The sequence below is a fragment of the Pantherophis guttatus genome, chromosome 18 (genome assembly GCF_059756535.1).
Source record: "Pantherophis guttatus breed Tessera chromosome 18, ASM5975653v1, whole genome shotgun sequence".
In the NCBI taxonomy this organism is placed as follows: domain Eukaryota; kingdom Metazoa; phylum Chordata; class Lepidosauria; order Squamata; family Colubridae; genus Pantherophis; species Pantherophis guttatus.
This window is the reverse complement of record NC_142080.1, coordinates 2,923,043-2,945,000: the sequence shown is the minus strand read 5'-3', so window position 1 is coordinate 2,945,000 and position 21,958 is coordinate 2,923,043. Positions and strand designations below refer to the sequence as shown.

The 21,958-nt window shown below is 49.6% G+C and overlaps 2 protein-coding genes across 5 annotated transcripts in view; both read left to right on the top strand.

The window, feature by feature from the left end:
- Window positions 1-8,370, top strand: part of PBXIP1 (PBX homeobox interacting protein 1) — a 16,464-nt gene extending 8,094 nt beyond the window's left edge. The window contains exons 5-11 of one of the 2 annotated variants that reach the window (XM_060685044.2): window positions 46-184; window positions 1,085-1,330; window positions 2,063-2,086; window positions 2,457-2,524; window positions 3,393-3,551; window positions 4,700-5,691; window positions 7,170-8,370. In XM_060685044.2, coding sequence (XP_060541027.2) covers window positions 46-184; window positions 1,085-1,330; window positions 2,063-2,086; window positions 2,457-2,524; window positions 3,393-3,551; window positions 4,700-5,691; window positions 7,170-7,230 — 1,689 coding nt within the window. In that variant the 3' untranslated portion in view covers window positions 7,231-8,370. Of the gene's footprint in view, window positions 1-45; window positions 185-875; window positions 983-1,027; window positions 1,331-2,062; window positions 2,088-2,454; window positions 2,525-3,392; window positions 3,552-4,699; window positions 5,692-7,169 lie in introns of those variants that run through there. The other variant, XM_060685045.2, reaches the window with a different exon arrangement.
- A 1,508-nt stretch (window positions 8,371-9,878) lies between these two features.
- On the top strand, window positions 9,879-21,024 carry PMVK (phosphomevalonate kinase). Of its 3 annotated transcripts, none has more exons than XM_034406994.3 (5): window positions 9,879-10,024; window positions 17,216-17,279; window positions 17,684-17,836; window positions 18,439-18,568; window positions 19,349-21,024. In XM_034406994.3, exons 1-5 carry the CDS (start codon window positions 9,939-9,941, stop codon window positions 19,483-19,485), a joined length of 570 nt encoding a protein of 189 aa, XP_034262885.3. In that variant the 5' UTR covers window positions 9,879-9,938; the 3' UTR covers window positions 19,486-21,024. The 3 variants fall into 3 exon arrangements, 2 of the variants coding, with proteins under 2 accessions (XP_034262885.3, XP_087737440.1); XR_015730462.1 differs by lacking the exon at window positions 9,879-10,024 and adding an exon at window positions 11,390-16,778; XM_087881314.1 differs by lacking the exon at window positions 9,879-10,024 and adding an exon at window positions 11,541-16,778.
- The last annotated feature ends 934 nt before the right edge of the window (window positions 21,025-21,958 follow it).

The following is a 21,958-nucleotide window of genomic DNA, read 5'->3' as shown; positions in this document are numbered from 1 at the left end:
TCACTTCTCAGTCGGGACAAACTTCCCAACTTTTTTCCCATCCAGAGTCAGGAGCCAGAAGACCAGCTGATTCCCGGAGATCCTCCCAGCCAGGGATCTACTCTCTTATTGCTGGATGAAAAGAAGACGGACAGCTCACCTCCCGAGGAAGAATTTTCGCTCCCTTCACAATCACCCCCAACAGGTGACTTCACATTTTCAAAACAGGGGCCAGTTTTCCGGCTGAGAAATTACCTCCATAATTCTAAGAAACGCAGGTAAGTCCTTGACTTACAATACTTCGTTTTGTGACCGTCCAAAGTTACAACGGCACTGAAAAAAAGGGACTTACGACTGTTTTTTCACCCTTACGACCATAATTTACAGCATCCCCATGGTCACGTCATCAAAATTCAGACAACTGATTCACATTTATGACGGTTGCAGTGTCAACCGAGTCCCTTTTGCGCCCTTCCGATGAACCAGGTCAACAGTTTGGGGGGGGGAAGCCGGATTTGCTTAACGACGGTGGTTCCTCGCGTAATCACTGCAGCGAGCAAGGTCGTAAAACGAGGCGAAATTCAATTTCACGACAGTCTCGCTTAGCCAACGGGAATTTTTGGTTCCCACTTGCAGTCGTAAGTCGAGGATTTTCCTGTAAATATCTTAAATAAATAAATGCAAATATTTGAGGGCCCTGGAAAAAAGGGAACCTGCATTCTTGAACAGGGGAACAAAGGAACTTTCAAAAAAAAATAAATTAAATTGTAATTTCATAATTACAATTTTGGGCCATTCTGAACATTTCTTTTCCCTCAATGATGGTGTTCTTCGATTGGCTGGGAGGCAGGTATAATTTAATGTAACAAAGTTGGAAGGGACCTCGGAGGTCTTCTAGTCCAACCCCCTGCTTAGGCAGGAAACCCTCCACCACTTCAGACAAATGGATAAAAACTTCCAGTGTTGGAGTATTTACAACTTCTGGTGGCAAGTTGTTCCACTGGTTATATGGTCACCTGTGGCGACCATATCCATATGGTCACCACAGGTGACCCTCTGGCCTTCAAGCCAGATGTGGACCTCTTTTCCATGATGTCCCCCGTAGGTCCCCCCAAAGATGAGCTGAAGGCTTCTTCTTCCCGCATCGGGGAAGAGGCGGCGTCCGCAGAAGCCGACGTCGAGGGTCTACGCCGACGGAAAGGCCGTGCCGTCGATGTCCAGCAGGTGGGGCCGGAGCTGACCCACGACCAAGCTAAGGACGCTCACGAGGACGAGGACGATGGGCTTTCCAGGATGAAGTGGCTGCTGGCCGTTTTAGCTGTTGTGGGTTTTGGAGTCTTGGCCATGTTGGGTAAGCAAGAACTACGGTGGAGGTTAAATTTTCTAAATTATTTACCAGATATCTCCCTCCCTCCCTATTTATCCATCCATCCATCCATCTAATCTATCATTATCTGTCTATCATCTATTTATCAATCTATCTGTCTATTATCTATCTATTATGTATTTATCTATATCTATCTGTCATCTATTCGTCCGTCCGTCTGTACAAAATCATGTATCTATTATCTGTCCATCTGTCTCTTGCCTATTATGTATTTATCTATATCTGTCATCCATCTATCATATATCTATTATCTATTTATCCATCAGTCAGTCTGCCTGTCTATTATCTATCTATTATGTATTTATCTATATCCATCCACTCACCCACCCATCGATCCATCCATCTATCCATCCATCCATCCATCCGTCTCTTTATCTAGCTGTCTATCTTCTGCCTGTCCGTCTACCTGTCTATCATCTATCTATATCTGTCTGTCTGCTTGCCTGCCTGCCTGCCTGCCTATCCATCCATCCATCCATCCGTCTCTTTATCTATCTGTCTATCTTCTGCCTGTCCATCTACCTGTCTATCATCTATCTATATCTGTCTGCCTGCCTGCCTGCCTGCCTGCCTGCCTGCCTGCCTGCCTGCCTGCCTATCTATCTATCTATCTATCTATCTATCTATCTATCTATCTATCTATCTATCTATCTATCTATCTCCTAAACCATTCTTTGTCTGTCTCTCTCTCTCCAGGGGTCTTCCTTGACACTGAGGACGGTGAGTTTGGGACGATCTTGACATGCTTTTCCGTACAGGTAGATCTTGACTTTTGGCCACAAGTAGGAAACCCAATTTCTATTGCTTAAAAAAGGGAGATTTTTTTTTAACCGAGTCGCCATCTTTTTCTGCCACGGTTCATAAGTGAATCGCTGCCCTTAAGAGCACAAGGCGGAATTCACCGAGTGACGCCTGCAAAATATTTTTTAAAATCCACTCCGTCTGTGTGATGCTCCAGCTTAATCACTGAAAGGCTTTGCAACCATAATTCCAGGGTCAATCCCAGTCCTAAATTGAGGACTACCCGTATTTTTTAAAAAATGTATTTATTTGTTTTTATTTATTTTTTCCCTCCCACCTCCACCTTCAGGCTTAGACATACTGAGCCTGGGGCTCAGTTCTGATGGAGAAGAGCCGTATCCTGCCAATGGTGGACAGGTAAGGAAAATGACGGTGTTACGGGTGGATCCCTGATCCTGGAAGAATGGGATTAAAACAGAATTTGGGATGGTCCGTCTGCAGAAAGAAAGGCAGAATAGCTCTGTGGAGATTAATGAAGTTGTAGAGAAGATCGCCTTTAAGGTTTTTCTGCAAAGGGTTGGAAACAGAGAAATACGGAGATAATACAAGATAAGCAGCTGTCTTTGACGTCATTTTTTTAAAAAAAGGTAAATTATATTTCTGGCACGTCGTTGAAGGTTGGACTGGATCCCTGTTTCTCAATCTTGTTGACTTTTAGACGGGTGGACTCCGACTCCCAGAATTCCCAAGCCAGTATGCTTTAAAACAGATGGACTTCAACTCCCAGAATTCCCTAGCCAGCATGCTTTTAGAGGGGTGGGCTTCAACTCCCAGGATTCCCCAGCCAGCATTGCAGGCTGTGGGATTCTGGGAGTTGAAGTCTACTCCTGGCTGTGGGATTCTGGGAGTTGAAGTCCACCCATTTTAAGAGTCCCCCAAGATTGAGAAACACTGGTCTAATTGATCACTGAAGCTGCTTCCAACTCTGCGATCCGATGAACCTTTGCTAGTAGTGAAATTGACAAGTCTTGCAGAAGGCCTGAGCTAACCAGATCCATGAGGACTAGCGGCATGGTCTTGGAAAGAGATAGAATGATTACTACTCCTCCGTCCGCTAAGAATATCGATTGTCCAGCTTCGGGGAATCATAACGACCCATAAACCAGCATGTTTCTCCCTTCCCGGCTCCAGATCCACCAGGTAGATAAAACAGGTCAAACCATCATAACCATAGCCAAGAGGTCATCTTTCCTATTTTTTCTCCCCTCCCCCCCTCTCTTCCCAGGACTGGTCACCCTCTCTGGATTCTGCAAAAGACCCTCAACTCCGTGCAGGCAAGGAAGGTCTTTCCGAGGATCCGAAGAGCTTGGATGCCATGGGAGTCTTGCTGGACAAATTAGCCAAGGAAAATCAGGATATCCGACTGATGCAAGCTGAACTTCAGGTAATGGGGAGGGGGCTCTTCACCCAATCGGTGGGCATTAAGAGACCTCCTTTGGCAATGGGGAATCTGGGTTTTGCTTAACGGCTGCAGAGGTTTGCTCTGCGCCGAAAAGGGCTGTGAAATCAGGGGTGACTCACTTAAATGACCACATTGGAACAATTAACCAGTGGAACAGCTTGCCACCAGACGTTGAGGGTTTCATTTCTGGAATGTGATGATCTTTTGCCTCAACGCGTACCACCCGGGACTGTTTTTATACCAAACCTGCTAAAAATAAAAATACGTTTTTGGTTTAGAAATATAAGGACTTTCCAACCACAAAGGTAAGACTGCAAAAATAAGATCTTTGTGACTGTAAACATTAAGAACTTTTGGCTTGCAAAAATAAAAGATTTTTTGGCTTGCAAAAATAAAGATTTTTTTTTTATTGCAAAAATAAGACTTCGTTGAATTGCAAACATAAAAACGTTTTGACTGCACAGCTAAGAACTTTTTGCCGGAAAAAATAAGATCTTTATGCTTGGAAAAATAAAACATTTTTGACTGCAAACGTAAAACTTTTTTTTGCCTGCAAAGAACAAAAAAAAAAAATTTGCCTGCAAAAATACGATCTTTGTTAATTGCGAAGATTAAGAACTTTTTGATTGCCAAAATAAAAACGTTTGGACTGCAAAACAAACCTTTTTGACTGGAAAAGAAAGAGTTTTCTGATTGCAAAAGTACAGTAACCATTTTTTATTACAAAACTAAACCTTTTTGACTGCAAAAATAAGATCTTTATGCTTGCAAAAATAAGATCTTTATGCTTGCAAAAATAAAACCTTTTTGACTGCAAAAGAAAGAGTTTTCTGATTGCAAAAGTAACCATTTTTTTACTACAAAACTAAAACCTTTCTGACTGCAAAAATAAGATCTTTATGCTTGCAAAACTAAAACCATTTTGACTGCAAAAGTAAGAGTTTTCTGATTGCAGAAGGAGCCGTATTTTACTGCAAAAATAAGGCCTTTTTGCCTGCAAAAATAAGATATTCATCCTTGGAAAAATCAAAACTTTTTGACTGCCAAAAATAAAACTTTTTCGACTGCAAAAGTAAAACGTTTTGGACTGCAAAAGTGAGATCTTTTTTTTTTAACTGCTCTCTTCACAGGCCCAGAAAGAAGAACTCGAGATTTTGCTGCAGAAATCCCAAGACAAGACCTTGGCTGTCGATTCCCTGCAGCAGAATTTGGCTGCGGAAAATCAACGTTTGGCAGAAACCTTGAAGAAGGAGACGGCCGCCCTCTCAGCCGCCCGGGGCGAACTCCAGCTTCTTCGGGAAAAAGTCCGTAAGCTGGACACGACGGCCGATGCCAAATCCCGCCAGCATCCCGGAGAAGACCAGGTCTCTCGTCGCCCTCCGGGCAAACTCGATTTCCAGGAGAAGGAACTCCACCGTCTGCGTTCCTTGCTGGGTTCGGTCCGTCAGGATTTGGGAAAGCTGATGCAAAAAACTCCCTCGGAGGAATTGAAAAACCTGGAGCAAAGGCTGGGCAAGGAGGTAGACCTCAGTGAGGCCAAGAAAGATGCTCGGATGCCGTGGAACGACAGCGCCAAAGCTAGGCAGGGCAAAGCGAAACCGTGGCAGAAGAAACACCAAGGGGAGGAGAAATTTCGGCACCAGGACGGAGGGGACCCCAAAGTGGCCAACGAGAAGGGACCCCATCCCGCCAAGAAACACCAAACGAAGACCCCGAGAGGAGGATCCCGCAAAGCCAGAAAACTCACGGAACCCCAGGAATTGTGGGCGATGCTAGCCAAGCATCCTTTCCCTGCCCCGCAAGGTTGTGCTGGGGTCGCCGAATGCGCCCACCGAGAGGGTTTGGCGGCTCCCGTCCAGAAAGCCCCCTTCCTCAAATTGGTCCAGAGTTATCTCTCCGGATTGGGCTGGGGGAGATATTCCAGCGAGTTGGTCCCGGTGCTGGAAGGGTTTTTCGGCGGCGACGGGGTTTTCGCCCACGAGCGGATCGGCTTCGCGGACTTTTTGGATAAAACCGAAGATGCCCTGGAAGAGCTGGCGCGCTATTTGGGGGTGAGCGAAGACGGGGTGGACGATTTCGAAGACGCCATCCTGAAGGAGCTGGGGGCAGTTCCCGGACGCAGGTGAGGAAGAGGAGGACAGGGGGGGGACAGGAAGCATCGCGGACGGAAAAAGGGTGGGGGAGACCCTGTCGTATTTTAGGGGAGCCCCGCCTCCGTGCCTATGGCCTTCCCAGGAAGAAAAGTAAGCTTGCTTTGAAGACTTTTTAAGTTTCTAGTCCTCATGGCGGCTGAGCAAGCTCGGATATGTAAAGGCGGAGTCGCTCAAGGGGAGATTAATTCGGAGGGGGTCCATTTATTTCTCTATTAGGATACCCCTTTCCCCACTCTCTTAAAAGTAATATAGGTACCTATAGTATAGTCCTCAACTTTCAACAGTTTGTTTAGTGCACTGACTTATGACCATTATTCACACTTAACGACCGTTGCAGCATCCCGGTTAGAATTTGGACGTGTGGCAGCTAACTCCTATTTACGACGGTTGCAGTGCCCCCAGGGTCGCGCGAGCTCCTTTCGCGACCTTCCGGCGCAAGCCAAGTCCCCGGGGAAGCCAGTCTCACTTAACGACCACGTCACTGGCTTAAAACCGTGGTGGTGACTCCCTTAACAACAGAAACGATGGGCTCAATCATGGTCGTAACTCAAGGACTGCACTGCACCATAGTGTGCGAGGCGAACCCCGTCCAACGTGCCGATGGGTTTCCCCGTGAAAAAGGAAGCTTGCTCTGAAGACTTTAAGTTTCTAGTCCTCATGGCAGCTGAGCAAGCTCGAATATCTAAATTCTCACTCGAGGGGGGGATTGATTCTGCTTTTTGCAAAAGTGGGGTGCATTTATTTCCCCATTAGAAGACACCCCCCCTTTTCCCCAATCTCATAAAAGCAGTATAATTCTCCCAAACGGGCCTAGATTAAATATTAAATTTGCACTATTTAATGCCGGAAGAATTTGGATCGTCTTAAAGACAGGTGTCACAGTTGGGAAACTTTGCGTGCAGGCCAGAGGTTTCTTTTTTTCTTTTTTTTTAAATAAAATTTTTTATTTTAATTTTAATACAAACATTTCATCTTTCATTAAACACCCTGTCTTCCGCGTATAAATATTTTGTGCAGTAACCATTAAAATTTACAGCCATGTTTAATATTTTGCCTATTCTTAATGCTAATACCTAACATGCCTACTGCTATAACAATCCTCTTCTTCGCTTATTTAACTTGGTGAAAACATTTTCCATATTTCACTCCTCTGCTTTTGCTTTCTGATCTTCATATTTCTTCTCTAACCCTTGATAGAATAACTCCCATATGCTATAACAATCGGAATCCTCCTTCTCTTTTAACGGCAAGCGTTAATCTATTCGTTTCTGCACATTCTAATATTTTCTTCATCACATTCTCGTTCTTAGGGAATTTCTTCGCTTTTCCAATTTGGGGCAAATGTAGAGGTTTCGAAACTCATTCCTGGCCCCTCGCGATCTCCTAAAAATCTCGCGTGATCCCCGGGGATCCCTCATGGAGTGATAACCCGGTCCCTTTCTTGCAGATCCACTCGGGGAGACGGAGCCAAAGAGAGAAACCATCCTAAGAACCGGGCGTACGGTTAGCCCGTCTCTCGACCGGCGTGACGAGGGTCATCGTATGGACATTGGTGAAAGTCTCAAGGGAAGAACCTTCTTAATTTCCTTGCCAAGTTTTTTTTTTGTGGGGGTCGTCTCCCCGCTCCCCCCCCCACTCACTCTTCGAACTCCATATTCCATCTTACACATCCGGGAGTAACGCCCAGTGAGTTATTTAGCTGATGTATCCGAGCTCTCCTTTCCTCGATCCGTTTTTTTTTGGGGGGGGGGGGGTGAAACACCGGAAGTCCTCGACTTACGACCACCATTTCTGTCGTTCAGCGAGACATCGGTGGAGTGAGCTTTGCCGCCGTCCCCCCCCCCCATTTTGCCTACCTTCCTTGCCACTGTCGTTAAGCAAATCGCCGCAGTTTGTTAAATTAGTAACGGGGGTTGTTAAGTGAATCCGGCTTCCCGCCCCCCCGCTTGTCAGAACGGTCGCAAAAAGGGGACCACCCAGCGACCGTCGTTAAGTACGAGTCGTTTGCCAAACGTCTGAAAGTTCGATCCCGTGACCTCCGGGGATGCTACAAAGGTCTTCTTAAGTGTGAAAAACGGTCCTCAAACGGCCGTCGCAACTTCGGTCGCTAAACAAACTGTCGTAAGTCGAGGACTGCCGAAAAGAAAAATACTCCCCTCTGCCCTTCCGCACGCACATTTCTCTGGCCTCGTCCCTTCTTCCTTTCTTCCCTCCTCCCAAAAAAAGAAACCCCACCCACTTGATCTTGATCTTCAAATTGGCTTAAATCTTGAGGTTCCCCTTTCTTGCTTACAACTTTTAAGCCGATCAGGGCGGGCAGCACCTCGCCAAATCAAAGGGGGGTGGGGAGAGACGATCCAGCTTTGCTTCACACAATGCCACCATTGTCTCGTTTGTGGGTTTAGCCACACAATAAAGGTCCTGCACATTTTGTTTTAATGGGTTCAAAGATCCCCCAAATCCTTCCCTCTCCTTCCCACCCCAGCTTCAAGGGATTTCGATGCCAGGGGGCTGCCCACTTTTTCTCTCCGCACGACTTCCACGCGCACTAATTCCCCCCCCCCCCTCCGAATCTCGTCTGGTTATATCGCACTGTGTGTCCGACAGCCAATAAAAAGCACTGATTTAGAACCAAAAAAATAAATAAATAATAATTCCTTGAATCCTTGAATAAAAGGGTGGTAGTGGGCTCGCTCCGTAGGGGCCGGGATGAGATAGCCGGGAGGGTGTCTTTGAGTTTATCGGCAGCTAAAGGGAAGCTTAGCGGCTGGCCTTGGTTCTCCGAGCCCGGCCTGCTTTGCAGGGCTGTTGTGTCAGCAAAGTCGGAGGGTCCCAGCTCCGCTTCGCTGCTTTGGAATTCTGCTCTGAAAAGAAGACGACCGTATAAATCACATAATAAAGGGATCTTTTGGGGGGGGGAAGTAGCAAATTCTGTCTCCGAGGCAGGACGGGTGTCGTTTTACGGATACCAAGGGTGAAATTGGCATCGGATCTCGATGGCTTAACAGCTTTGAAGCCCCATCGGATGACTCGATCCAGGCACCTGGTCAGTGCCGGTCCCCGAGTAGATCTACGATCCTTTGCATTTCGTCCAAAAAAACCTACAAGGGATCCCACTGTCGGACGACGGTTTGCAAGCTGCGGAAAGGAGACGAGGCTGTATTTTTATATCCCGCGCATTTCCCCCCATCTCTAGCGTGTTGGCTACAATCCCCATCGTCCCCTGGCTGTGCGTGATGGGCGGTGTAGTCCAGCGCTTCCTTTTTAGGACCCACAGTCGGGAAAGAGGGAAAGATACAGGTTAGAAATGCCAGTGGGTGGGAGGGAGGGAGGGAGGGAGGAAGGAGAAGAAAAGGAAGGAAGGGATGAAAAAGGAAGAAGGATGGAAGGAGAAGAAGGGAAGGAGCAAAAGAAAAGGAAGGAAGGAATGGAAAAGGAAAGCAAGGGTGGAAGGAGAAGAAGGAAAGGAAGGAAGGAGCAAAAGAAAGGAAGAAAGAAATGAAAAAGGAAGAAGGATGGAAGGAAGGAAGGAGAAGAAAAGGAAGGAGGGAGGGAGCGAGGGAGAGGGCATTGGGAAGGAAAGAAGGCAGGAAGGAGCAAAAGAAAAGGAAGGAAAAAGGAAAGGATGGATGGATGGAAGGAAGGAGCAAATCAAAGGAAGGAAGGAAAAATGAAGGAAAGGAAGGATGGAGCAAAAGAAAAAGGAAGGAAGGAAGGAAAAAGAAAGAAAATAAAGGAAGCGAAAGAAAAGGGAGGGAGGAAGGAGAAAGGATGAGAAAGTAAAGGAAGGAAGGAATGAAAAAGGAAGGAAGGAGCAAAAGAAAAAGGAAAGAAAAAAAGGAAGGGGAAAGGAAGAGAAAGAAAAATCTTTTGCACGTGGGCGTGTCTCCAAACCTTCGTGGGCGCGGCTAAGAAGAAGCCCCGCCCCCTTCAGAGCCAGCTCTACCCCGCCTCCTCCCGTGATTCAGGTTAATTTCATTCTTCCTACGCTGCTGGGGCGGCTTCGATGCAACCCCCCCTCCTCTACCCTCCGAAATGGTCGCGCCCTCTCTGCGCGCGGCGCAGCCCGGGCCGTTTCCAATTGGTGCGAGGCGAAGGAGGCGGAAGCGCGCGGATGGAACGTTGGGGCCCGGACGAGACCATCCGGCCGGGCGAGCGCGGGGGTGTGTGTGTGCGAGTGGAGAGGAGGTTAGAAAGTGCTGGGAAAGTTGCTGCTATGGCGCCGTGTCCGAAGCTGGTGCTGCTTTTCAGCGGGAAACGGAAATCGGGCAAAGATTTCGTGGCCGAAGAAATCCAAAGCCGGTAAATTTAAAAAAATAAATAAATTTTAAAAAAAGGAGGCAGGGGTGCATCTGCAAAAAAAAAAGAAAAAAAGGGTGGGGGGGGAGGATTGCATTTAGGGAGGAAGGGGGGCGGGCCGTTTGCATGATGGACGGGGTGGGTGGGCTGCTTACCAAGCCCACCCCCCCCTCCACCTTCCTTTGCAAGCCGGCACTGATTTGGCAATGCCCCCTCCCCTATCCAGGGCTTGCAAATGCCCCCCCCCTCTCCCGCCTTTGCACGCCTGTTTCCAAGGCGTGCAGACGTGCGTCCGACACACGCGTCTCCCGAAGCATCAATGCAGCCGGGTGCATGATGGACGGGGTGAGTGACAGTGAGAGCAATTAACCAGTGGAACTGCCTGCCTCCAGAAATCGTGGATGCTCCAACACTGGAAGCTTTTAAGAAGAGCCTGGACAGCCATTTGTCTGGAATGGCATAGGGTCTCCTGCTTCAGCAAGGGGCTGGACTAGAAGACCTCCGAGGTCCTTTCCTTCCTTCCCTCCCTCCCTCCCTCCCCATCCACCTATTTATCTATCTAGTCTCCTTCCTTCCTTCCTTCCTTCTTTCCTTTCCTTCCATCCATCCTCCCTCCCTTCCTTCCTTCCTCTCCATCCACCTATTTATCTATCTTGTCTCCTTCCTTCCTTTCCTTCCTTCCTTTCCTTCTTTTCGTCCTTTCCTTCCTTCTTTCCTTTCCTTCCATCCATCCATCCTCCCTTCCTTCCTTCCTCCCCATCCACCTATTTATCTATCTAGTCTCCTTCCTTCCTTCCTTTCCTTCCTTCCTTTCCTTCTTTTCGTCCTTTCCTTCCTTCTTTCCTTTCCTTCCATCCATCCATCCTCCCTTCCTTCCTTCCTTCCTCCCCATCCACCTATTTATCTATCTAGTCTCCTTCCTTCCTTCCTTCCTTCTTTCCTTTCCTTCCATCCATCCATCCTCCCTTCCTTCCTTCCTTCCTCTCCATCCACCTATTTATCTATCTAGTCTCCTTCCTTCCTTCCTTCCTTCCTTCCTTCCCTCCCTCTCTCCCTCCCTCCCTCCCCATCCACTTAATTATCTCTCTAGTTTCCTTCCTTCCTTCCTTCCTTCCATCCATCCATCCTCCCTTCCTCCCTCCCTTCCTTCCTTCCTTCCTCCCCATCCACCTATTTATCTATCTAGTCTCCTTCCTTCCTCCCTTCCTTCCGTCCTTCCTTTCCTTCCTTCCTTTCCTTCCTTCCTTCCTTCTTTCCTTTCCTTTCCTTCCCTTCCTTCCTTCCTTCTCTATCAGTGGAGGTTTTTTAAGAAGCTTTTTTTTTTAAAGAGACTGGACAGCCCTTGGTCTGAAACGGTCCAGGGGGTTGGACTAGATGACCTCCCGGGCCCCTCCCAACCCTTGTCCTCCTCTTCTCTTCCTCCGGAGCGCGCCGAGAGAGGGAAGGCCAAGGCAAGGAAGGGGTTAACTCCGCCTTCCTGCTCTCCGGGGCTGAGTCACTCAAAGCCTCGTAGCCCCGCCCCCTCGGCTCCCCTTCTCCATTTTCCCACTGAGTCTCCAGCGCGGCAGGCGCGTTTCCTGCGCTCCCATCATCCCAGCGCCAGGAGGAAAGGGAAAAAAAGCCCCCAATTCCTGCAGGAGAAGCCCAGCGGGGGCAGGCCGCCCTTCTGCGGCTCCTAGAGCCCAGGCCTCGCTTGCCCTTCCTGCAGGCCTGCGGAGGGGCCTGGAGTCACTGCCCGGGGAGGCTCCGGTGCAGACTCTCGTGGGCGCCGCCAATCCAGAGCCATCCGCCTCTCCGAGGGACCCCGAGCCCGGGACAATGGAGCCTCCCGAGGCAGCAGACGGCCACGAGGAAACCGTGAGTGGGGAAGGACTGAACCCGCCAGCCCCGAAGCCCCGGGGGCCCAAGAAAGGCCCCGCCACCCCCAAAACGGTGACCACGAGGGCCGCGGCCAGGATCAGGGCAAAGGCCCTCCCCTCCTCCAGAAGGGCCCCTAAGGCAAAGGAGGAGGAGGAGGAGCAAAAGGCCTTGGGTGGGGAAGAAGAAGCGGCTAAGGCCGAAGGGGGGGAGGGGGAGCAAGGCGGGCAAGAGAGCCCCCTGGTGGACGAACCGAAACATTCCCAGGCCTCTCAGCCCCAGCCCTTGCAACCTCTAACAAAGGAGGTTGGTCAGACGGCTAGCCCGGTGCAGTCACCGGATGGGGCCGGAGAGCAACTTTCTGACCCGCCGCTTCCAATGATAGAACAGGATGAGCTTTCGTCCCTCCCTTCGGTGTCAAATCTCCCACCGGAAACTCCTTGGGAGGAGCCGGCTGCTAAAAGGGCAAAGACTACCCCAGAGGCTACCTCCACTCCTGCAGTGGCGGGACTTCGCCCAAAGGAGACGCAGGAGCCAGAAAAGTCCCTCCCAAAGGAAACGAAGCAGCCACAAATTACCCCGCGAATGAGACTAATGATTTCGGAGGCCATTGCTCGGGGCATTGCCGCAGCAATACAACAAAACCAGCCGGCGGCCTCTGACCACACTCCACACGAGGGCCAGCCTCCTGCACCCGATAATCCCAGGGACATAGCTGCTCTTCCCAGGCCCCTTTCCCCTGCCCCTTCCATACACAGCCAAGAATCCCTCTTGGACGATGAGGAACATCAAGTGTCGATGCTGTTTGAGGACAAAGGAGGGACTACGGACCTCCTGGACTTCAAAGGGCTCTTCCGCCCTGCCTTGTTTAAGACGCTTCTCCACAGAGCGAAGGCCACGGCTCAGATTGGAGAGGATCCAGCCAACTCAGATCCGGCCTTGGGCTTATCTGACCCCAATAGTCTAGTGTTCTCAGAGCCCACCACAGATAAAGAGGAGATCCCCTCCCCAAAATTGTTCCTGGATGCTGTCCAGCGACAATGGGTCCAACCAGGGGAAAATCCAGGCCTGAACCCGAATGAAAAGCGGCTCTACAATGTGGCCCCGAACCTCACAGCGGCCTTAGAAATGCCGACCATCGACGAGCCCGTGGTGGCCTTAGCCTCCCCCGACGAGATCTCCAATGACCCGAACACTGCTTTGAATCCACAAGACAGGAAAGCTGAGCTGACGCTCCGCAAAGCCTATAATGCGGCTGCTTGGGCGGTTAAGGCAGCTACGGCGGCTTCCTTCTTCAACAGAACTTCCGTGCTCTGGCTCAAAGAGATGCAAGCCAGAATCCCAGCCACCGACCTCCAAGCTCACCAAGCCCTCAACAACCTGGTAATGGCAGCAGAATACTCTGCCGATGCCACACTGAACTCGGCCAAGTTCGCTTCCAGGTCCATCTTCTCTTCTGTGACCGCCCGACGACTGCTGTGGCTCCGTCACTGGCATGCAAACATGAAGTTCAAGTGGAAGTTGGCCACAGCCCCCTTCAAAGGGGGCAACCTATTCGGAGAGGCGTTAGAGCCTGTGCTCATAGAGACCAAAGACAAAAAGAAAGTCCTACGCTCTATCCCCAAACAGATTCAGAATCTTTCCTTCAGAGCAGCCGACACCGCACAGGACTTCTCACAACCACAGGGGGCCTACTTCCAGCCTCAGGATCGCCAATCCAATAGGCAGTCTCAGAATCCTTCCTTCACAGCAGCGGACACCGCACAGGACTTCTCACAACGACAGGGGGCATACTTGCAGCCTCAGGATCGCCAATCCAATAGGCGGTCTCAGAATCCTTCCTTCACAGCAGCGGACACCGCACGCGACTTCTCACAACCACAGGGGAGATACTTCCAACCTCAGGATCGCCAATCCGATAGGCGGTCTCAGAAGCCTTCCGTCAGAGCAGCGGACACCGCACACAACTTCTCACAGCCACAGGGGAGATACGTCCAGCATCAGGATCGCCAATCCGATAGGCCCGGCAACAGAGGGAGTAACAGGCAGCAGTACCAGTCTAAACAGTCATTTCAAGGCAAAGGAAGTCAGCCGTCTAAGTCTGTTCGTGGCTCAGTGGGAGGAAACGACCGCAGATCCAAAGTTGAGGACACCAATGGTCCTGAACACCGTCGGACTAGGCGTCGCTCTCGATTTTCTCCCGAAACTCCCAAGGCTCATGATTCGCTGCCCCGGGACAAGAAGAGCCCTCGCAGAAGCAGCACTGCTACACCTGTCAGACATTCAAGCCACCATTCAAGCGATTCTCGACCTACAAAGACTCAACAAGCATCTAGTAAGCAAGAGCATCAAACTGCAGCCCCTCCAGTCCATACTGGAGAGCATCCGGGAGGGCGACATCCTGATGTCAATAGGTCTGACGGAAGCCTACCGACACCTCCCTATATTGCCGGCTCACCAGCGATTCCTATTGTTTTGGTACATGAACCACCGTTACCAGTACAGACCCCTCCCGTTCAGCCTGTCTTCAGCACCCAGAACATTCTCGCAGATCCTAGCAATGCTCTTGGCTCACCTCAGGACTATTCCTATCCGCGTCCAACGCTACCTGAGCGACATATTGATCCAAACCACCCACCTCCGGCCAACAGAAGATCTCAGCTTCAGATTACAGATCCTTCAATAGCACGGATTCTCAGTCAACTACAACGAGACCTAGTTCTCGCCTACCGACAGAGTACTTCGCCTAGGAGCACATATAGGCAGGACAACAGGCACAGTCTCCCTGCCCCAGGACCGCCAGGGCAGCATCAGAACTCTGGCGAACCGGATCCGAGGAGGCCTCCTCTCACAAATGTTAGGCAAGGTGGTGTCGTCTATCGCCATCCTTCCCTGGACACGTCTGCATACCAGGGCCGTGCAGTGGCTCCTCCTGCCTTACCAGAAATGTGGCCGGAGCAATATAACTACCGGAGTCCGGATCCCATCAGAAGACCTCCAGTGATGGATGTCAGCGGCCATAACCAGGGGATGTACGCTCAAGAAACCGAACCGGTTCGCTATGACTACGGACACCAGTTTGTTCAGCTGCGGAGCCCACAGGGAGACCCAGATGGCACAAGGCTAGTGTTCACAGGAGGACATATGAAACAAGTTCAACCAGTTAGAGCTAACAGCAGCCCACCTAGGCCTCCAGATCATCATCTCCAGCCACCACGTACTTCTCCTGACAGACGACGTAGCCACCAAGACTCATATCAACGGCCAAGAGAGCAGCCACCCCAGGACCCCCGGGAGAGAAGGCGGTCAGAGGGCAGAACGGGATCTTCTACCCTTGCGCGCAGAAGATAACACGGGAACATCCAATGTACAGGCGGACCTGTTTTGGGCACCGCATCCCCCCCATACCCTGTTTTGGGCCTAGCAGGCTTCCCTGCAGCCTCCTGGGACCAAAAACGGGTTTTGGGAGAGGGGCTGAACTCCTCCCCCCCCCCCCCCGCCAGCTAGCTTTGGGCCTAGCAGGACTCCCTGCAACCTCCTGGGACCAAAAACAGGCCGTCGGGGGAGGGGGCTAGCAGCCGTCCCTGCTGTTACAGGTGTTATGTCTGCCTTGTATGCAGCTTTATTCCTCGTTAGCATTCACTTCCATTGTTAGGTGATGCATTTTCTGCCTCTCTAGGATTTACCTCTATTAGCTCCCTTGAGGCTTGTATAGCATTTTAACAGCATTTTGATTAAAGCTACTTTAAAAACCTGCTGCTTCTTAGGACCACACACCCCTCCGCGTGTCCCTCTAGCATGCACACGCAACCCCTATGCATGCACACATGTCTCCCACATGCCCCCCCCATCCTGAAAATCAGCTGGCCGGTGGGAGGTGCGTGCCCGCAGAAAGGGCTCTCCATGCCAGCTGTGGCTCATTTGCCACAGGTTCACCACCACGGCTCTAGGAGGCTATCTACGAGCAGGATTTACGATTCCACCTGGAGAACCTTCTGTCTCGTGCAACAAAGCCTCTCTTGATCCCCTCTCAGTATCAGTGGCCTGAATTCTGGACTTCCTACAGGCCGGACTAGAGAAGGGCCTATCGCCCGATACGATACGCAGACAAGTGGCCGTCTTGTCTTCGTGTTATCTTGCGGGGAGTTGGAGTCCCTCGCACGGCACCCTATTGTGCGCAGCTTCCTCAGAGGGACGACTGACTTAAAGCCTCCGACAGCGCACCAGTATCCCACCTGAGAATTACCTACCAGCGAAGACTTTCTTCTCCTACAGAAGATACTTCATCATTACTGACCTTTATCAGGCTTGGCGAGTGGCCAGGCCGATATCTTTCAGACGCCACAATGCTTGGCAAGAATGCAGGAATGAACTAATTGTCTCCTGCAAACTCCGCTCCCCTTTCGCTCCTCTTTTATTCCCTCTGGGAGGAGCCATTCACCGTCCACCTGTGGCTTTACTCCTGAGTCACCCCTTGTTCCTTAGCTGTTCCCTTCGTCTGGAAACTCTGCACATGCGCATACTGGGAACAGGCTCCAGCTGTTCATCTGCCTCACTGATGTCTGACTCCAAAGGCAGCGGATAACTGGCATAGGGCCCTGGTGCCCTCTCTGCCTCCGACGTAGAGCCCTTGTCCGAGCCTTCTCCAGACTCCAGGACTGGCCCAGGATCCTCCCCAACCCCCTCAGTGTCCGAATCTGATGCCAGATCCGCTGGAGGGCCGCAACACATCCATCGCCAAATCGTATGAACTTTGGGCTCTTCCGTTGCCTCGGCGAGTGACAGCCAACTCTACGAGAAGCGGGGCCACGATGGTAGCGTGGGCCACACAGGGCTCCATCGAGGAGATATGCAGAGCTGGATGTCTTCGGTTCCGGTGAAGCGGCTTTTGGCAGACGAGGTGGGTGTCCAACCCGTTAGATTAAATTAAAATCCAGATTAAATTCGATCTCAACTCCGGCAGATCTAAATTTAATTTAGAATCCAGTTCTTTTTAGCTGTAATCTGTAGATATGTCAGTTGCTGGTTGGGGAGGTGGTTCAATGCCTTAACTGGGCGGGGGAAGACAAAAAAACCTGGAGCCCTTGTGGATATAATTGGGGTGGTAAAGTACTCCTGCCTCTGGAAGCTCTATCACTCTCTTTCCTAGCTAAACGGGGCAGAAAACACACACACATCCATGGGCAATCGTCTCCCAACTTGCAGCATCTTTCCAGAGTTTGAGGATTGTTCGGCCTCTGTTTTTGGGCATTGGGAGGTAGACTGCTGCTGGCTAGAGAGGCTCTATTCTGAATCGGTTGACTTCTGACCTCCCTTTTCTTGTCTTTTTGCTGGCAGGTTGGGGTTGGATGTTTGCACCATTCTCCGCTTATCCGGGCCTCTGAAAGAGCAGTACGCAAAGGTAATTTTGATTTAAAACTGATTTATTTTGCCTTTTTTAAAAAACCATCTGGCGATTTTGGGTCAATTCTGATTTTATTTGAGCATGAAATGCTGATTCAATAGGTAAGTTTAGTTTGAAGCATTTTTTTGTTGTTTGGTTTTTTGGGAGGGTAGAATCTCAATTTATTTGAGTGCAATATTTTGAGGTTTTTTTTTATAAAACCTGTATATATTCTTGGTATATTAAAATAAAAAGAGACATTTATGCTCCCTGGAATGGAGCGATTTGTCTGTTCTCACTTTAAGGGTTTTCATGTGGCGGTGAGTTCCGCCGGTGAATTAGGACCTTTTTTGGGGGGGAATTTTAGGCAGTTGAATTTGGAGAATTGCAGAGGAAATGTTGAGGGTTTATTTTGCACGCAGGAACATGGCCTGGATTTCCAGCGGCTTTTAGACGCCTCCGATTACAAGGAACTTTATCGGGAAGACATGATCCATTGGGGGGAAGAGCGACGCCAGAGCGATCCTGGTTTCTTTTGCCGCATTGTGGTGGAAGGCGTGACGCAACCCATCTGGGTAAGGCCAGGGGGAATAGACAGGTAGACCCCGACATGACCACCATTGAGGCCAGAGTCATTAAGCAAGGCTGTTTTTAAGCGAGTTTATTAGCTCCGTTCTACCACCTTTCCTGCGACTGTTGTTAAGCGAATCACGGCAAACTGTTAAGCTAGTCCCACGGTCGTTCAGGGAGTCCATCTTCCCCGTTGACTTGGCTTGTAGGAAGGTCGCAAAACGGGGATCGCGTGACCCCACCCTGGGGAGGGACACTGCAATTGCCGTAAATACGAGCCAGTTGCCAAACGTCTTTAATTTTGATCGCATGGCCAACAGGTGTTCTGCGATTGTCATAAGTGTGAAAAAAACCATTCTAAGTCCCTTTTTTTCAGCTCCATAACTTCAAACGGTCACTCAGTGAATCATCATAAGTCGGGGACTGCCCGTAGTTGTCTTCTGGACCAGCTCCCAACACCCATCTTGATCTTTGGCGGGGCGGGGTGGGGCGGACGAAGCTAATCGGTTTAACAACGGGGGAGGAGCAGATGGCCAGAATTCAAACTTGAGTCCCCCAAGGGTTCATTTTCTTTTTCTCCTTCTCTCTTGAACCTTTGCCAATGCAGATCGTGAGTGACACCCGGCGGTCCTCGGACGTGGAATGGTTCCGTGATGTGTACGGGGACCTCGTTCAAGTCGTGCGGGTGATTGCCACGGAGGAAACCCGGAGAAGACGGAACTGGGTGTTTGTGGAAGGTAAAATGAGCTTCTCTGAATGTGTTTGGGTGTACACGGAAGGATGGAAAAAACTGCTCTCTTTCTTATGTAGCTAGTATAGAACAAAATCAGAATGTAGAATAGAATATTTTCCATTCTATATAGAGAATAGAAGAGAAGAAGTGAATAGTACAGAATAGAGAATAATATAGAATATATAGAAGAGAGAATATAAAATAGTGTAGAATATAGAGAATAGAAATACAGAATAGAAATATGGAATAGAAATGAAATATAGAATAGAATAGAAAATAGAATAGAATAGATATTGGAAGATAGAATAAAATAGAATAAATATTGCAGAAGAGAAGAATATAGAATAGCATAGAAATATAGAATTTATAATTTAGAGGAGGAGAGAATAGAGAATAGACACGGAACAAAACAGAATAGAATAGAAAATAGAATTAATTAGAATTAGAATATAGTAAGAATAAGAATAGAATATTTTATTTGGCCAAGTGACACCCAAGGAATTTATCTCTGGTGCAGAATTTTTCAGTGTAGGAGTTTCAGTAAAAGATCAGAGTTTCCGGGAGATTTAATCAGGTAAAGCGTTATCAGTCTTCGAGTCCCAAAATCTTTAATTTGTGGATGCTAAGTTTCTAGTCCTTAAGAAATTCGAGGGCGACCTGTTCCAATGTGTCTCTTGTGTGTCTGTCCGTTTGCAAAAGCCACCGGGTTTTCAATTTGACTCGGAAGAATCTGACGCTAAATCTCTTCTTTTTTTCCCGTCCCGTCTCTTTCTCCGCTTCCCAGGAATTGACGACGCGGAATCCGAGTGCGGGTTAGACCAAGGCGTCCCCTACGATTGGGTGGTCACCAATGATGGAGACCAGCTGTCCTTGGATGCCCAGCTGGAGAAATTGCTCCAGTTTATCCAGACCAAACTTTAGGAACGGCTGGCTTTCCCCATCTCTCTCTTTCTCTCTCTCCCCCTGTAGCTCTTTTGGGGAGGGGGCTCAGGCTGGGGCTCTTGGCTGAAGGACCAAAGAGGGGTGAAGACGTTGGAGGAGGAGGTCCTCCTTCCCAAAAAAGGAGACTCCAGGCAAGGAACCATCACATTAAACTTTGCTGTACAGTTTCCTTCCTGGAATTGAGACTCCATTCCAGAAATTGCCATAATCCAGTTCCGGTTTTTCTTCTCTCTGTCTCTCTCTCTCTCTCTCTCTCTCTCTATCTTCCTCCATCTCAACAGGGCTGCCTGCTTTTACCATCCTGCAGGTATCTCAGGAGGAAGATTAAATTCCCACCTTTTGATAGGTCTCGATTCCTCTCCCTCCCCCTCAACTCCATTGGTGGGATAACGGGGGTACCTCTTGTTCTTCGCATCCCCCTCCTCTCATTTGAGATGAGGACAGTACTGCTTCCCACCTCTAGGGGGCAGAGCAAGCCCAGCTTTTTCACCCTAGCTTTTGCAGCTTTCCAAAGCAGGGGGAAAAAATTCCTGATTTTTGCCATTCCATTTAGGTTGAGTTTGATGCAAGTTTTTTCCTCCTGATTTGATCTATGGGGAAAAACAAGAAAGAATCTCATTGGTGATGGGGGAAACACCCACGGACGGTGGGGTGAAAAATCCCATTTTTTTTCCCCAGAGATCTCTCACTGGGAATGGAAATATTCCCAGTTTCCCACTTGGAATGGAAATATTCCCAATGCTACGGTCCTCTGCGGTTAGAAAACCCACCGGCTCCCCCAACAGGTGGGGAAGAAACCACATTGTCGTGCCTTATTCTCGAAAAGCTCTCCGTCTCTCGTTCCGGTTTTCCTCCTCCTTTTCTTTCTCTTTGTTTCCTTCCTTCGTTCCTCCCCGAATCCCCCTTGGCCAATTTCTCCTCCGGCAAAATGTTCTTCTGCCATTGGAGGGAGGGAGGATTTCGTTCCAGAAAACGTGGAGGGAGACCCGAAAAATTGCATTGGGATGAGAAGCGTTTGAAAGAATCCTCTGAAAGGCACCTGGAAAAGGTGCGTTTTGCAGCCCCCCCTCGGGGCTGCAAAATGAGTTTAATCGTTTTAGTTTAATCCCCGCTTCATTCCCCTCCGCTCGAGTTTAATCCCCGCTTCATTCCCCTCCGCTCGAGTTTAATCCCCGCTTCATTGCCCTCCGGTGCCAGTTTTTCTTAACTGTGGCGCAGGAACCCTGGAGGATTAAAATAAACTGACCACTAAGCAGGTCAGCTCCCGGGAAGGTTGGAAGGCGCGCAAACTGAATTTGCAAAAGGGGAGCAGTTTTGCGAGGCTGCTGCATTTATTCCGAATGGGAAATATCCTCCCAGCTGTTTGCAAGACCCTCCCCAATTAATTTCCTGCCTCTGTTACTGTGTATACCTGTATTAATTGCTAATATTAATGAGAACGCCCGCCTTTTCTCTCTCGTCCTATCGGGTAGGGAGGAGGTAGGAAAATGCTCCAATAAAGCCCATTGATTGGTTAAAGCCCCCGCCTCTCTTTTTTTATTGCCTCTTCTGGGGTCCAATCCAGGTGATCTCACGCAAGCAGGGCAGCCACTAAAGGAGGGTGGAAACTAAGGTGATGTGAAGGTGTTTGCTAGCTGCTGATCCTATCCACCAAACGAGGGGGGAGCAATTAAGAGGAGCGGGGGTCTCTCTGTCTTCTGGAACGTCTGCAAGAAAACAATGAAGCTCAGAGAGCTCCAAAGACCCCCTCAGTGCTCCTACTCTTCCTCCTTGGTTTTCTTGCGCCTCATGAGCCAACTAGGTAATATCATCAGTGCTGGAAGGCAGTGAGGTTTGCGGAGTGGAGGAGGAAGGGAGGAGAAAGTGTGGGTGTCCTTAATGCTGTCTAAGCTTGGGGTTTTTTTGCGGACATCTTATTACCCAACTAGGTAACATCATCAGCGTTGAAGGGAGTGAGGTAGGAAGGGAAGGAGGAGTGTGGGGTCCTTGGTGCGCTCTCTGGTTTTCTGGCAGACGTTTCATTCAGGGATGGGTGCTACTTACCTTTACTATCGGTTCGCGACAGCATGCGCAGATCACTGATGATAACACCCAGGGCAGTGGGCGGGGCCTCCCGCTGATTTTACTACCAGTTCTTTTGAACCGGTCCGAACTGGGGGCAACCCACCTTTGGTTTCATGACCAAACTAGGTAATGTCATCAGTGCTACGAACAGCACTTATATCTTGAAGGCTTTGAGGACATTAAGGGGAGCCGTCAGTCAATCTGTACTTTTGTCCGGCGGCCTTAAGTCCTTCCTGATTGGTTCCCATGTCCCCAACCTCAGGCCAAGCGACAGAAATGCCCGCCAGCCTGCAATGTCCCTTTAAAAGGGACTCCATTCCAAAACTCCCTCCTGGGGGTAATTAACTCCGCTGGGCGGGGGTTAACTGGTGGGGGGGGAGGTGGGGCC

Excerpts from the sequence above, each read along its gene's own strand:
- PMVK (XM_034406994.3), top strand. The coding sequence starts at position 9,939 with ATGGCGCCGTGTCCGAAGCTGGTGCTGCTTTTCAGCGGGAAACGGAAA. Across the intron at positions 17,280-17,683 it reads TGAAAGAGCAGTACGCAAAG|GAACATGGCCTGGATTTCCA; the intron begins GTAATTTTGATT and ends TTTTGCACGCAG. Across the intron at positions 18,569-19,348 it reads GAACTGGGTGTTTGTGGAAG|GAATTGACGACGCGGAATCC; the intron begins GTAAAATGAGCT and ends TCCGCTTCCCAG.